This window comes from Globicephala melas, chromosome 14 (assembly GCF_963455315.2).
Source record: "Globicephala melas chromosome 14, mGloMel1.2, whole genome shotgun sequence".
Taxonomy (NCBI): domain Eukaryota; kingdom Metazoa; phylum Chordata; class Mammalia; order Artiodactyla; family Delphinidae; genus Globicephala; species Globicephala melas.
This window is the reverse complement of record NC_083327.1, coordinates 10,163,006-10,179,009: the sequence shown is the minus strand read 5'-3', so window position 1 is coordinate 10,179,009 and position 16,004 is coordinate 10,163,006. Positions and strand designations below refer to the sequence as shown.

The 16,004-nt window shown below is 40.0% G+C and overlaps 2 protein-coding genes across 4 annotated transcripts in view; one reads left to right on the top strand and one right to left on the bottom strand.

Moving 5' to 3' along the window:
• The window catches only part of CD109 (CD109 molecule), a 135,328-nt gene extending 131,588 nt beyond the window's left edge, over window positions 1-3,740 (bottom strand). The window contains exon 1 of the mRNA XM_060283392.1: window positions 3,620-3,740. The gene's annotated coding sequence lies outside the window, so the exon portion shown is untranslated. The remainder of the gene's footprint in view (window positions 1-3,619) is intronic.
• An 8,852-nt stretch (window positions 3,741-12,592) lies between these two features.
• SLC17A5 (solute carrier family 17 member 5) overlaps window positions 12,593-16,004 on the top strand; it is a 59,362-nt gene continuing 55,950 nt past the window's right edge. For 2 of the 3 annotated variants that reach the window (XM_060283395.1, XM_030859314.2), the window contains exon 1: window positions 12,593-12,799. In XM_060283395.1, coding sequence (XP_060139378.1) covers window positions 12,706-12,799 — 94 coding nt within the window. In that variant the 5' untranslated portion in view covers window positions 12,593-12,705. Of the gene's footprint in view, window positions 12,800-13,183; window positions 13,402-16,004 lie in introns of those variants that run through there. The other variant, XM_060283394.2, reaches the window with a different exon arrangement.

Genomic DNA, 16,004 nt, shown 5'->3' with positions numbered 1-16,004 from the left:
AAAATCTACAGTTAGAGCCATATCCAGAAACTAACATCTGTTGTCCCATTGATTACTATGGAAAATAAAATGAAATGCTAGTGAGTTTCCAAAGTCTATTTTCAGGTGACCCAGATTGTTGGTTTTCACACATATTGGGTTTATAATGAACTATCAGAAAGGAAAAGATTTATCTTTTCTCTGCCTTTCCCCAGCTCCTGTCAGAAAGTTTTAAAGGTTTCTAAAGTTTGAGGAGATAATTGCTAGTGTGATCTTGTTACCTCAGGATACCTGAAACTATCTCCAGCAATTCCATTCACTCCCAAGTAAGGATCCAGTTATAGAAATGCAGAGTTTCCTTAGACAACACTAAAGTCCCAAGTATTTATCTGTACTAAATACTTTGGCACTACTTTCATAACGTTTTGAACTTATGCAGGGTCTGAATGATTAAATCGTTAATTAATTAATTAATATACATCAACCCTGGTTAGGAGACAGCAGACTGCACTGATTCCCTCATTTGAAACGGGGTAAAGAACTTAAGAGACCCCCTTATGTGTAGGAGTGGGTCTGAACAGCACGAGCAGTTCTGCCTAGACGGAAGGATAGTTTCCAGAAATACATCTCGATAAAAATTGGTCAATCCCCAAAAAATATATACGACACGGGAAGCACATGCTGCAGCACACAAGCACTGTTGGTGCAGAGATATTCTAGGAGGTTAATAACCTTAGTTTTTGACCTTAATCTGATCATCTCTTCTCCCTCAGATAAGTCCTCCCTACAGCTCCACCGTGCAGTCCCAATAAAAGACCGTGTCTTCCTATCGACTCACTGATACTCTTCTCCACAGAAAGCGTTGTATGGGGTCCACCTCTGCGGACATCACTGTGGCTTAGCTGTCAGCTTGGCTACTTGAGAGACAACAGTGTGACAATAAAACAATAGACTCTTGGGATTTTTTTTTTCAAATAAACACAAATTAATGTAAAAGAGAACACAAGTTTTAACAGATTAAATGCCTTTTCTCCAATTCTCTATCCCTCAAAATACTTTTGGAACTTTCTTTGTAAAACTCTATTAAGAGCCATTTCTTCACTCCTTCATACAATCTAATTATTTTATAGCCACATCTTGTAAGTTAAAACTGTGACCTATTTTGACTGCTTTCATTTATATGTAAGGATGTCACTACATATAGCATTATTAATTATGTATCTTGATGTTGGTTTTTACTTGGAGTTGGAGGGATTAATCAATCACTAAAACTCTGAGTTTCAGTTTTGCTTTAGTTGTTTGGATTTTTGTCCTCTGGTGCTTGCTTGTTTGTAGACAAACCGAAAGGGGTCTATTGATGGAGACTGGTATCACCTCACCAACTGATGTAACCAGTTCTGATGGAATTTTTTAAACACAGAATGGATTAAATTTTAATATTGTGTTTTATTAGCATTCTAACTAGTGAGTTGTAAGATTGTGATTTTTATTCCTGAGGAACTCAATTAGAAAGATAAGCCCAACATAAATGCATTTTTCTTTTTACTTAAATTACTGGTACAGAAAACAACTATAAATGTGTCCTATTAAAAAGAATACCTGGGACTTCCCTAGTGGCACAGTGGTTAAGAATCCACCTGCCAATGCAGGGGACAGTGGTTCAAGCCCTGGTCTGGGAAGATCCTACATGCCACGGAGCAACTAAGCCCGCGAGTCACAACTACTGAGTCCACAAGCCGCAACTACTGAAGCCCGCGCACCTAGAGCCCGTGTTCCGCAACAAGAGAAGCCACTGCAATGAGAAGCCCACACACCTCAATGAAGAGTAGCTCCCACTTGCTGCAACTAGAGAAAGCCCACACACAGCAACAAAGACCCAACGCAGACAAAAAAAAAAACCTAAAGAATGAAAATTCAGCTATCCCTCTACAAAAGGATTGATCATAGCTCTCTAAAAAGCAGCAAACTCTCATGTGTCATCTTAAATATGGTTGAATTTATATAAAACTTTTAGGAATACAACCATCAGAAAAATAAGTTGCTTCTGTGTTAATTAGCAGGTTATAGTGATGTTGTAACACTTTCTAATATCCAGATCCCATTATCTCAGATTATTTTTTCTGTTATAAAACAACAACAACGTTTCTAAGCCAGTATATCCTTCATTAGTCAGGAAATAGGAACGTATATGTGGAGAGAATTCTGACCGAAAGGGATTATCAGGAGGACTGACTCAACAGCACCGTGGCTTCACGTACTACTTAGAAGAACAGATTTGAACCTTAATCTTCTAATCTGCCTGAGTCATTCAATTTTGAGTTGCTTTGCACGCAGTTTTAGCTTATTTCTGAAGGTCATCCTGTTTCTTCTTCTTGTGTGATTTTCCCAGTTGATTCACTATCTGCTTCACTGATAATTCACAACATTTGCAAAAATCGATGTATTTTAAATTCCCTGAAGTTGAAGAGATACAACTAAGACATATCTTCTAAATTTTTCAGTGTATTTAAATTTTACGTATCGGTCTTTTCCAGGCTTTTCACAGAGGCAAAATTACTTATATCTTGTTTTTAAGTGACTGCTTTTTCAGCTTCTCTATAGCAAATCAGTGAAAGGAAACTGACAAAGAAAATGCCATGTAATTTATAATCAGCAACTAACTTTACATATTATGTACCTATCATTGAAATGACTTCCAAGACTAAGCCAAACTGTACTCAGAAGTTTTAAGATGCAAGGGTAACACAGGAGATGTAGAAAATCAAGAAAATTATGAAGAAGCACCATCCTCGGGTTTGAATTCTAGAAAAGGCAATAAATCTGAATTGTAATAGTGGCTCTCACTGATCCTGGACAAATCACTTCATTCAATTGCCATGCATTAGTTAAAACAGTTATAATTCCCACGTGTCTGTGGGTATATTACAATAATTACTCAATTGTTAGGTTGAAAAGCACTGAGGAAATTTAAACTCTGCTATAAAAATAATTGAGTGCACGCTTTCACGTAAACAGGACGAAAAACTGTTCACATTTACCTGCCTTATTTTGTTTTTATTTCGATCACTGCCTGAGGACATCTGTCAGTACAGCCGCCTGAAGTAAACAGGATATGGGAAAGTACGCCCAGACTGTTCGTTTTTGAAATTCCTTTCTAAAAATATTATCACTCATCCTCTCGAACACATTAATCATATACCACTGGCTCTCTAGAACATATAAATTAAAAATATGTCCTCTAACTTTCATAATTGTTAGATAAATATTTATACTTCCCTTGGACAGTAATTAAGAAATATTTCCTTCAAGGTACATTTTACTTATAAACTCCTTGGAGGCAGAAATCATGTTTATTCATCTCATACACTCTCATAGCACCCAGGACAGGCCCTCACACATAATACGAAGCTTCGTAAATATTTCTTAAGCTGTTCTGTCTGCTTAGAGCTGGAATGGAAGATAAGTAAGTCAAGGTCCCTGTTCTCAAGGAATGACTCACACACTATAAACCGTCTTAGATAACACTATGTGCTGTAATAAAGGTATGGACAACACACACGAGAGCAAGAAAAAAGGAGAGATTGTCAAGAGATCTTTAAAAAAAGGTGACATTTTAGTCTAAGGACAAATAAGAACTCACCATGCACAAAAGAAGCAAACAAGGAAAACATGGTGTGCAGTCCAATGTGTAAAGCACCAAGCAGGTGCAGGAAGTGTGGAAGATAACTGGATACTGGTGCCAGTCTGTAAGGATCTCGTGTTCTCCACCAAAGAATTTGCATTTTATCTTCTAGACAAGTAGTCTCCAAAGTGGGGTGCACTCACTCCGGAGCATATGCAAACCTATTCAGGAAAAAAACAGAACATCTATTTGTATTTATATTTTCTCATCCTTTTTAATTTTGAGTGTTTGTTGAGTGTAATGTGTGTATGTGTGTGTGTGTCTGTGTGTGTGTGTAATTTATAAAGAAAAAGACACACGTTGGGTCCATATTCAGAATTTTTACTGATGGAGTACACAATCAAAAACGTGAAGACCCAGGCAATAAGCTACCATTGAAGGGTTTTTAAAAGGGGTAACAGTATCAGACCTATATTATGCAGAGATAGCACTAAGGTACACGTAGATGATACTTTACCAAGGAATGGAGAAATATTTTTTCCAGCTCTGTTGAGATATTGACATATAACTTATGCAAGCTTTTAAGGTATACAATGTGATGATTTAACACATGTATATATTACAAAATGATACCACAGTAAGGTTAGTTAACACCTCCGTCCCCTCGTATGATTGTCTCTCTGTGTGCACGAGTGTGGTGATGACATTTAAGATTTCCTCTCTTAACTTTCAAATACATAATACAGTATTGTTAATTATAGACACCATGCTATACATTAGATCCCTTGAACTTATTGATCTTGTAACTGGGAGTTTGTACCCTTTGACTGACATCGTTCCCATTTTCCTCACCCCACCCCCAGCCCTTGGCAACAAGCATCCTACTCTCTATTTCCGAGTTCAGCTTTTTAGATTTCACATATAAGTGAGAACATACAATGTTTGTCTTTCTCTGCCTGACATTTTACTTAGCATAATGTCCTCGAGGTCCATCTATGTTGTCACAAGAGGCAGAATTTCCTTTTTTATATAGGTGAATGATATTCCATCATATCTTCTTTATCCATTCATTTGTTAATGGACACTTAGGTTGTTTCCACATCTTGGCTATTGTGAACAATGCTGCAGTGAACATGGGGGTGCAGGTATTTCTCTGCGATCCTGACTCCACTTCCTTCAGATATATATCCAGAAGTGGAACTGCTGGATCATATGGTAGTTCTATTTTTAATTTCTTGAGGAACCTCCATACTGTTTTCCATAGTGGCTGCACCAATTTACATTCCCACCAACAGTGCACGAGGGTCCCCTTTTCTCCACAGCTTCACCAACATTTGTTAGCTTTTGTCTTTTTGATAATAGCCATTCTAACAGGTGTGAGGTGATACCTCATGATTTTGATTTGCATTTCCCTGATGATTACTGATGCTGAGCATCTTTTCATGTACCTGTTTGGCCATTCATATGTCTTCTTTGGAAAAGAAGTCTATTCAAGTCCTTCACCCATTTTTTAATCAGACCATTTGGTTTTCATCTTGTTGAATTCTATGCGTTCCTTTAGGTATGTTAGGATATTAACCCCTTATCAGACAGACGGTTTGCAAATATTTTCTCCCATTCTTTTTATTCTGATGATTGTTTCTTTTGCTATGCAGAAGCTTTTTAGTTTGATGTAGCTCCACTTAGTCTTTATTTTGTTGCTTGTGCTTTCAGTGTCATATCCAAAAAATCACTGCCATGACCAATGTCAAGGAGCTTTTTTCCTATGTTTTCTTCTAAGGGGTTTTACAATTTCAGGCCTCCCATTTAAGTCTTTAATGCATTTTGAGTTGATTTTTGTAAATGATATAAGATAGAGGTCCGATTTCACACTTCTGCATGTAGTTGTCCAGTTTTCCCAACACCAGTTATTGAAGACGCTAACCTTGACCCAGTGAATATTATTGGCACCCTTGTCAAATATTAGTTGACCTTATAAGTGTGGGTATTTCTGAGCTCTCAATTCTGTTCCATTGGTCTATGTAACCATTTTTATGCCAGTACTGTTTCAATTACTATAGCTTTGTAATAAAGTTTGAAATCAGGAGTTGTGATGCCTGTATTATAAGGAAAATATATTAGAGAGAACCTTAGACTTAATAGAAATTTTCCCACCAATCTTATCCTTTTAAAATATTTTTACACTCTTTCTTAAATAATTACATTAGGTCATTGTTTTAAGTTAGGCTGATCTGTGGTACTTAAAGTTTTAGTGTTTCTCCTTTGCAAAACTCTATTTTCTGAGCAAATATTTTGACTAATATTCTATATAAGTTACAAAGATAATTTGAGGAAAAAAATGATCAGTGGAATTTAACTCACAGAATTCTATGAGGAAAAGGTCTCCAAATGGTGAAATGTTTCTTCATACAAAATAATATGACACAATTTAAAGAAAATAGTTGCTAAATCCTAGAGATTCAAAACCATAAAATGACAAAAGAATTCTGAAATTAATCCAAAGAAATCAACTCTCTGATGATCAACTGTCAAGTCTGGCAAAAAAAAATAAATTAAAACATTGAAAAAAATATCTCAATAACCATTATATCTCAATAATCATTATCATTTGTGATTATAATTATTTACTTTAGAGGAAAATCTGGGATAAAGAAAGGATGATTTTATAGGGCCACACTGTTCATCCAAAAATTCCTTTACTGACTTTATTTCTAAATTTAGTGATTCAAATATTTGTCTCTCCATTGAGTTTTTTAATCCCTATATATTCCTACCTACTTGAAATTCTCACCTTGGTAGTTTCACCATGGCCAACATGATAAGGCACTGTGAAACATGATAAGCACAGTGAAAGAAACATGGTTAGGAACTTCTCAGCTCACAGAGATAAATGAGACTTGGTACCAGCTCCTAGGACACCTACCAACTTGGTACGAGCTCCTAGGACACCAGCTCACAAAAAGGAACTAAAACAGCTGCACAGCCAACTACTAACCATGTAGTTCCAGACAGAATGTGATACGTGTTTTAAAAGAGGTGTAAGGAAAATCAAAAGGGAGTTCCTCTACACTGTTGGTGGGAATGTAAACTGGTACAGCCACTATGGAGAACAGTATGGAGATTCCTTAAAAAAGTAAAAATAGAGCTACCATATGACCCAGCAATCCCACTCCTGGGCATATGTCCGGGGAAAACCATAATTTGAAAAGATACATGCATTGCAGCACAGTTTACAATAGCCAAGACATGGAAGCAACCTAAATGTCCATCGACAAATGAATGGATAAAGAAGATGTGGTATATAAATACAATTGAATACTACTCAGCCATTAAAAAAAATGAAATAATGCCATTTGCAGCAACATGGATGGACCTAGAGATTATCATACTAGGTGAAGTAAGTCAGAAGGAGAAAGACAAACATTATATGATATCACTTATATGTGAAATCTAAAATATGACACAAGTGAAGTTAGGTACAAAACAGAAGCAGACCCACAGATATAGAAAACAAATTATTGTTGCCAAAGGGGAAAGGGGGTGGGGGGAGGGATAAATTGGGAGTCTGGGATTAGCAGATACAAACTTCTATATATAAAACAGATAAACAACAAAGGAACTATATTCAATATCCTGTAATAAACCGTAATGGAAAAGAATATGAAAAAGAATATGTATGTGTGTGTGTGTGTGTGTGTATAACTGAATCACTTTGCTGTACACCAGAAACTAGCACAACATTGTAAATGAAATATATTTCAAAATAAATAAATAAATAAAGGAGTTCTTAAAATGGGTAAGCTCATTTTCCAAAACAAACTTAATAAAAATGATAATAGCTAACATATATTGAGACTACCCATCATGTACCATGATTTGCATGCATTATATTATTTATTCCTCATAATAACCCTATGAGTTGTTTAACAATAATAGTTGTTTCTATTATTATCTTCATTTTATAGAGGAAAAAAACAGCTAGATTCTTTTGAACTAGGCACTGCTCAGAAGACACTCTTTTCCCATGTAAACACAGGATTTGGCAGCAAAAAAAAATAAGTCCTCACATGGTCTACAACTGTGCTGTCCAAAATGGTAGCCCAAGCCACGTGTGGTCATTAAACACTTGAAATGTGACTGGTCTTAACGAAGATGTGCTGTAAGTATAAAATACACACCAGGTTTCCAAGAATTAGCACTGAAAAAAAGAATGTAACATATCTTATTAAGTGTTTTATACTGATTAGATGTTGAATTGGTAAAATTTTTGGTATATTGGGTTAAAGAATGTATATTATAGAGTTAATTTCACCTTTTTTTTGTTTCTTAAGTTTTTGATGAGGCTACTGGAAAATGTTAAATTACATATATGTCTTGCGTTATATTTCTATTGAATAGCACTGGTTTAGAGTGTTGTTAAAGAAAGGAATTACTAACCAAAAAATAAATAACATCAACAACAATCTTCTATGGTAGCGAACAGGAATTAAATGTCAGAAATAAGGAAGAAAAAGGTGTTATCTTACACTTTTTTAAAAAAATCCTCTTGAGAAGATTATAAAAGAAAACAATAACAAAAAAATTGGGCCTGGGGCTTCCCTGGTGGCGCAGTGGTTGAGAGTCTGCCTGCCGATGCAGGGGACGCGGGTTCGTGCCCCGGTCCAGGAAGATCCCACATGCCGCGGAGCGGCTGGGCCCGTGAGCCATGGCCGCTGGGCCTGCGCGTCCGGAGCCTGTGCTCCGCAACGGGAGAGGCCACAGCAGTGAGAGGCCCGCGTACCGCAAAAAAAATTTTAAAAATTGGGCCTGGAATCAATGTAACAAGAAGTACACCCAGCACCCATCTTGGTTTCTAATATCATTCACCTTGGAGAAATGGCAGGAGCAGAGACTATACAGGATGAGCTGGGACAGCTTGTAATACCGGAAGGTAAGGTAGTGCTCAAAAAACACAGCAGGGGCATATAAAAGGGGCACAGGAGCCAACTGAAAGAGCTCCCAGTTACCAAAGCTGGAACAATTTGAGCAATAAAATAAATAACAAAGTGTTGGATTATAACCCAAAGTATAAGATAAATAACCATGAGTCCATACTAATACAAATAAATGATTGAATAAATAAACAAATGGGGGTGGGAGGGAGGGAGAGATTGGGAGTTCAGGATTGACATGTACACACTGCTATATTCAAAACAGATAACCATGGGAGTTCCCTGGAGGTCCAGTGATTAGGACTCTGTGCTTTCACTGCCGTGAACCAGGTTCAATCCCTGGTCAGGGAACTAAGATCCTGCAAGCCGCACATCATAGCCAAAAAAACCCGATAACCAACAAGGACCTACTGTACAGCACAGGGAACTCTGCTCAGTCCTCTGTAATAACCTAAATGGGAAAAGAATTTGAAAAAGAATAGATACATGTATATGTATAACTGAATCACTTTGCTGTACACCTGAAACTAACCCAATATTGTTAATCAACTATACTCCAATACTAAATAAAAATGTAAAAATAAATAAATAAAATTAGAGTCCCTAATTTTAAAAAATATATAAAATGAACAAATGGTGGGAAACAGACACTTCTCCCATACAAAAGAATTCTGCCCCTCAAACAGGTGAAGCATAAAGTCCCTGCCCCTCAAGTAGAGGCTGCACATACTGAGCGAAAAGAATGGAACGGGAGGGGGAGAAAAAGAGGAACTTGAGGAAAAACCTGACAAACACCATCTCAGGCATGTGATGAAGTTTACCACCACCACTGATAACCGTCGGTGATAAGTTATGTTGACAGCATATTCCCTTGAAATTATGTGATGAGGATGGCACTTTACCTCTGTGGTCTTTAACCCCATAACCCCAGTCTAATTATAATAAAAACATCGAACAAAGTCAAATTGGGAGCCTTTCTACAAAACCTACCAGTACTCTACAAAACTTTCAAGATCAGTAAAAACAAGGAAGGTCTGAGAAACTGTCAGTCTACAGGAGCCCAATGAGACACAATGCCTAAATACAATATAATGTGGCATCCTGGATGGAATCCTGGGACAGAAAAAGAACATTAGGTAAAAACTAAATAAATCTGAATATAAAGTATGAACTTCCATTAACAATAATCTATCAGGGCTTCCCTGGTCACGCAGTGGTTAAGAATCCGCCTGCTAATGCAGGGGTCACAGGTTCGAGCCCTGGTCCAGGAAGATCCCACATGCCGTGGAGCAACTAAGCCCGTGCACCACAACTACTGAGCCCATGAGTCACAACTACTGAAGCCTGTGCGCCTAGAGCCCATGCTCCGCAACAAGAGAAGCCACCAAAAAGAGGAGCCTGCGCACCGCAACGAAGAGTAGCCCCCGCTCAGTGCAACTAGAGAAAGCCCACGTGCAGCAACAAAGACCCAATGCAGCCAAAAATAAATAAATTTATAAAGAAAAAAAACAAAACAATAATCTATCAGAGACTTCCCTGGTGGCACAATGGTTAGCAATCCGCCTGCCAGTGCAAGGGACATGGGTTCGAGCCCTGGACTGGGAAGATCCCACACGCCACAGAGCAACTGGGCCCATGCACCGCAACTATTGAGCCCGCATGCCACAACTACTGAAGCCCACGCCTAGAGCTCGTGCTCTGCAACAAGAGAAGCCACCGCAATGAGAAGCCCACACACCACAAAAAAGAGTAGCCCCAGCTCGCAGCAATTAGAGAAAGCCCGCGTGGAGCAATGAAGACCCAATGCAGTCAAAAATAAATAAATAAATGTATTTTTTTTAATCTATCAATATTGGCTAATTAGTTGTGATCAATGTATCATACTAATTTAAGACCTCTGCAAAAGATCAAACAAGGCAAAGGGTATGAAAAACTCCCTGGACTATCTCTACAACTTTTCTGTAAACTTAAAACTTCTAAAATAAAAAGTGTGGGTTGTTTGTTTTTTTTAAAGGACCTCCTGTGGTTTGAAATATTTCAAGTCTGTTGGAATCTTTATTCCCTGGTTCAAGTCTTTTATAACCTTGCTATTCAAACTGTGGTCACCTGTGAGCTTCCTAACAATACAGAATCTCAGGCCCATCCCAGATATACTAGCCCGGGTCCGCCAGAGAAACAGAACCAATAGTGTGTGTGTGTGCGTGCAGGCACATAATAAGAATTATAAGGAAATGGCTAAAAAGAATTATAAGGAAATGGCTTGTGCAATTATGAAGGCTGGCCAGCCTAAATCGGCGTGTAGCCTGGCAGCCTAGAGACCCATGGTGCAAATGAAGTCTGAAAGCAGTCTGCTAGAGAATCCCCCCGTGCTCAGAGGGTAGGTCTTCTATTCAGGCCTTTAGATTAATGGAATAAGGTCTACTCACATTACAGAGGGCAATCTGCTTTACCCAGAGTTCACCAATTTAAATGTTAACCTCATCCAAAAGCACCCTCCAAGTAGATACATAAAATTAACTGTTACCAAATACTGTTATCACTTATATGTAGAATCTAAAGAATAAAACAAATGAATATAACAAACAGAAGTAGACTCACAGATATAGAGAACAAATTAGTGGTTCCCAGTGGGAAGAGGGAAGGGCAGAGGGACAAGATAGAGGTAGGGGGTTAAGAGATACAAACTACTCTGTATAATATAAATAAGCTACAAGGATACATTGTACAGCACAGGGAATATAAGCAATATTTTATAATAACTTTAAATGGAGTATAATCTATAAAAATTTCGAATCACTATGTTGTATACCTGAAACTAATATATTGTAAATCAATTAAACCTCAATTTTTTAGAAATCAATGTATTTTATAATATCATATTAACAAATAAAAACCAAACAATGGTATTTTAAAATTTTTTAATTAACTGTCATACCGCACCTGATAAACTTGAACGTGAATTTTAAAAGGAACTGCCTGGTGATTTCCTACATTCAAGTTTAAGGGGCATTGCTCTACAATATTCCTGAAGGGCCAGAATCCTCCTCGGACAGTTTAAATCTCATACAGGATAATTTCAGTAACTCAGAAACAAGGCTTGATTTGTCCTCCTTGTAACGTGATGACCTTACTAGCATTTACCGATCTGGAGGTTAGGGATGCCTCCAGCAGTCGCTGCCACCCTCCCCTCCGGACAAGGTTGACCCTCTCATTTGTTCCCATGTGGACCTCACCAAGCCTCTGACCTGGCTGATTTAACTGTTGACTTGTGGGTTTCTTCCCTGCTGCAATGAACTCCCCAAGGGCACCTACCGTATCTCATTTGCCCTTTCATCTCCAGTTCTTTATGACCCACAGAGAACTGCCTGTGGTCAGAAGAGGTTTGTCCCACTCCCACCCCCTCCCCGCAAGGCAGGCTAGTGCATTTTCCTAGCGCTTCTACCTTAGAGTCAGCAAATGCCAGGAGAACCTGTTCGATTTAGACCTGTGGAGACATACGTCACATGATTCTACAGGGTGAACCATATGAAACTGCTGATACTGGGTTATTTTGACCTACGAAGTAGGCAATTACATAGGACTCAACAATACGTTTCTATTGCCTGGTTTTCCGCCTCAAAGGGTATCCTAGAGACAATATGCTGTCACGGTCAGATAGTACCAGGGTTGCTAATATTCACGGCAATTTACTACTATAACTGAACGTCAAATACAAAACATCCACTCCAAGTTCGGTCCAAGCCCTCCCCTCAATTATGCACGATTTAAGCCCCTGCCGCCCGCCTCAAGGTTCCCAGTCACCCCTGCTCCCTGAGCAACTTGTAAAGGGAGCGCCAGGGAGGGGAACGCTGTTCCTTAGAACACCAGCGACCCAGCGAGCCAGCTACCTAGGCGCCAACTGCGCCTCAGCAAGCCCAGACGCCCGAAGCCCGCCGTCCCCCTCACTACCGGTTGCCGAGTTGCCGGAACCCAAGATGGCGACAGGGGCGGAGTCTGCGTAACTGCCCCTGGGCGGGGCCCGAGGCAAGACGTGGCCGAGGGGCGGTGCCAGGCCGGGGGCGGTGCCAGCGGCCCAGCTCGGCCTGGCCACTGCGGCCCGGGGGGGTCTTCGGCTGTTCAGTCTGAGTTTTCTTTTCCGCTGGGTGGTCGGTGCCGCCGCTCCTTGGAGGCGTCATGAAGTCCCCGGTTCCGGACCTTGCCCCGAGCGACGGCGAGGAGGGCGAGGACCGCACGCCGCTCTTGCAGCGCGCCCCGCGGGCGGAAACCGGTGAGCAGCTGAGAGAATCAGGGTCTTCGGGCGGGAGGCGGTCCCAAGGTAGAGTGTGTCCAGAGCTGCTTAAGCGCGAGGGGACTGAGAACGCGGGGCCCATCCAGGACCCCACTCAGCCCCCGCCTTCTCGGGTGCCCAGAAGCAGCTCTGGGGCCCAGGAGGCGGGCTGGACCGTGAGGCCGGGCCGGGTCGGGCGGAGGCTCGGGCGGGACCTCTGCAGGCGCAGCCCCGGGGACCTCGGCAGGTGCAGCCCCGGGGGCCTCGGCAGGTGCAGCAGGCGGGCCCGGGCGGGGAGCTGCTGGGCGCTGGCGGCGCTGGGCTCCCGGCGATTTTCGGTAGTTTTGAGCCGGGGTCCCTGTGGAAGAACGAACTTGGGGAGAATCTTGAAATCAATGGGCAGAGGGCGGAGGGGAGGACCCCGTAGAAGAGCGAACTGGGGAGAAATCTGCAATTGAAGGATAGAGGGCGGGACGGAGCCGCGGGCTCTTCCTCCGTGTCACTGCCAGGTTGCCACAGCTCTTCGCCCTCCAGCACGTGATCTGGTAGCTAGCTCCCTGGGCATGAAGAGGAGACACAAAAAAGGACTGAGGTTAACATTTGTGAGTATGCGGAGGAAAATTATTGGATAACCCAGCGAATATCTTGAAATTGTGCGATAAGAGATTAAAAGTACTGCATACATTTTTCCCCCCGTATAGCTGTCTACGATTAAGTCTCAGCACTCTACGACTTAAGTTAGGAAACAGGTTATCCTCAAGATAGGTTATTGATAGAGCACTAAGGTAATTTGCACAAAGTCTTGCAACAAATGGAAAAAGAGTTACTTCACAATGCATCTTCCCTGAATTTGGGGAAATTAAAATATTTTGCTATACTTCTTTAAAAGAAATTAAAACTAAAGAATAAATCAGTTTGCATGCATTCTATAGTTTCAAAGATGTGTGCATGAGAAACAGAGTTGAATTCGAAATTTGACTTTTCCTGACCAAGAACAGTACAATCCTGTGGTATCTTCTAAATTTGTTTTTATCATTACCAGATGGTGGCAGTAGAGGTGGTAACATTATAGCTCTATCTGGCAACTGGGAGCTTATTTTTGTGGGCGCTCAATGTAAACACTGTACCATAATGCCGTTTTACCTGGAAGTCAGACTTAGTTCCATAAACTGATCTTTTTCTATAGCATATGAGTTAGATTTCTATAATCCTCTTCTGCCAAATAATCTAGTTTGGAAATACAGAAATAATAAAGATATTCCCTAGAGACTACTATATTCTGTTGCAATTGGGAAACATATATATAAATATAATCAAATTTTAGCTCAAATGTTAAACATCAGTGGTTGTAAGGAAAATGCAGATTAAAACCGCAATGAGCCGTTACACACTTACTAGAATGGCTAAAGTTAAAATGGCTGAAGATACCAAATATTGGCCAACATACAGAATAACTAGAACTCTCATATTTTGCTTGTAAGAGTGTAAAATGGTACAACTACTTTGGAAAACTGGCAATCTATTTTAAAGTTAAACATACATTACCATAATACCAAACAATGTTTATAACAGCTTTAATTCATAATAGTAAAAAACTGGAAACAACATATCCATCAGTTCATCAGCAGGTGAATGGATAAACAAATTGTGGTATATTCATGCATACTCAGTGGTATTATAAAAAGAAATTCCTGATACACATAACAACGTGGGTAAATCTCAGACACAAAAGAAACCACCATATTAATGTATGACTCCATCAGTATGACGTTCTAAACAAGCAGAACTAATCTGTAATAACAGGAAGCCGATCAGTGGTTGCCTGGAAGCTACAGGCAGGAAGGAATTGCCTGCAGAGGCACTAGGGTACTTTTTAGGGTACAGGATGCAGATGGGAAAGTTCTGCAGCTTGACTGGGATTCACAGATGTATACATTTGTCAAAATTCACCAAACTGTACACTTGAAATGGGAGCATTTTATTGTATGTAAAATATACCTCAATAAAGTAGATTGAAAAAGAAAAAAATTAACTCATTCCTTTTAAGAACAATCCCTGCTTGATTCATGGGTTGAGTGTATAGATCTTAGCCCTGTTCCTCATGCCTTGAGGCGGCTGTCTTCATTATAACCATTTTCCTTCTTATTTTTACTCTTTACATACCACTGGAGAGCAAAAGTGAAGTAAGAATAGCAGCAACACATTTTGTTTTGCTATTTAAAATACGATAAGGGTTTTAGAGAATAGGCGCCTACCGTTATAGAGTATTGCATTAGTCAACAATATTTTTATTTTTATTTATTTATTTATTTATTTATTTGTGGTACGTGGGCCTCTCACTGTTATGGCCTCTCCCGTCGCGGAGCACAGGCTCCGGACGCGCAGGCTCAGCGGCCATGGTTCACGGGCCCCGCCGCTCCGCGGTATGTGGGATCTTCCCGGACCAGGGCACGAACCCGCGTCCCCTGCATCGGCAGATGGACTCTCAACCACTGCGCCACCAGGGAAGCCCGTCAACAATATTTTAAATTAAGCTCTGTGTCTGGGGTGCTGCGAGCAGGACAGGAGAGGGGCACCAGGAGAAGGGATGGAAAAGACAAAGATGGATGTAGCCGCTTTATGAGAGGCACCAGGTATTACCTCATTTTCTCGCAGTAGTGCCCTTTGTCCTAGCTTTAGTCATACTATCTACCATGTACGGCTAATAGGAGAAACACGATGCCCGTTAGTTATATTTTTTAAGTTATGTTCTATATATTTACTTTGCACATTCCAGAAAGTGTAGGTGTTTAAAAAAAACAAAAAAAACTTTCCATCCAGAATTGGGTTTTTTTCACTTTTGGTGCCTGAAGACCTTCAGCAGACCTTAAAACCTCTCTTTCTATATGTTTGCATATGTTTTACTTATCTTTTATGTTTGTTTCTGGAACAAACCTCTATGAAATTAGCTGTACCTTATCTATGCCTATGTGTATAGTTTTATTTTTCAGAAGAGAAAAGCTGATAAAATGTTCGTCATAAAATTTTACAGCGGTTAAAAGACCTTAGAGACTAACTCCTATCAAGTGGGCATCATTTTATATGTAAACAGCTGAGGGCCAGAAAGGTTAAGTTCCCACTATTGCTGTAGCCATATTAAGGACTAACCAGAGTTTTTCCAGTTTTTAGTCCCATCCTTCCTCCTTGTCACAACACTGCCACATTT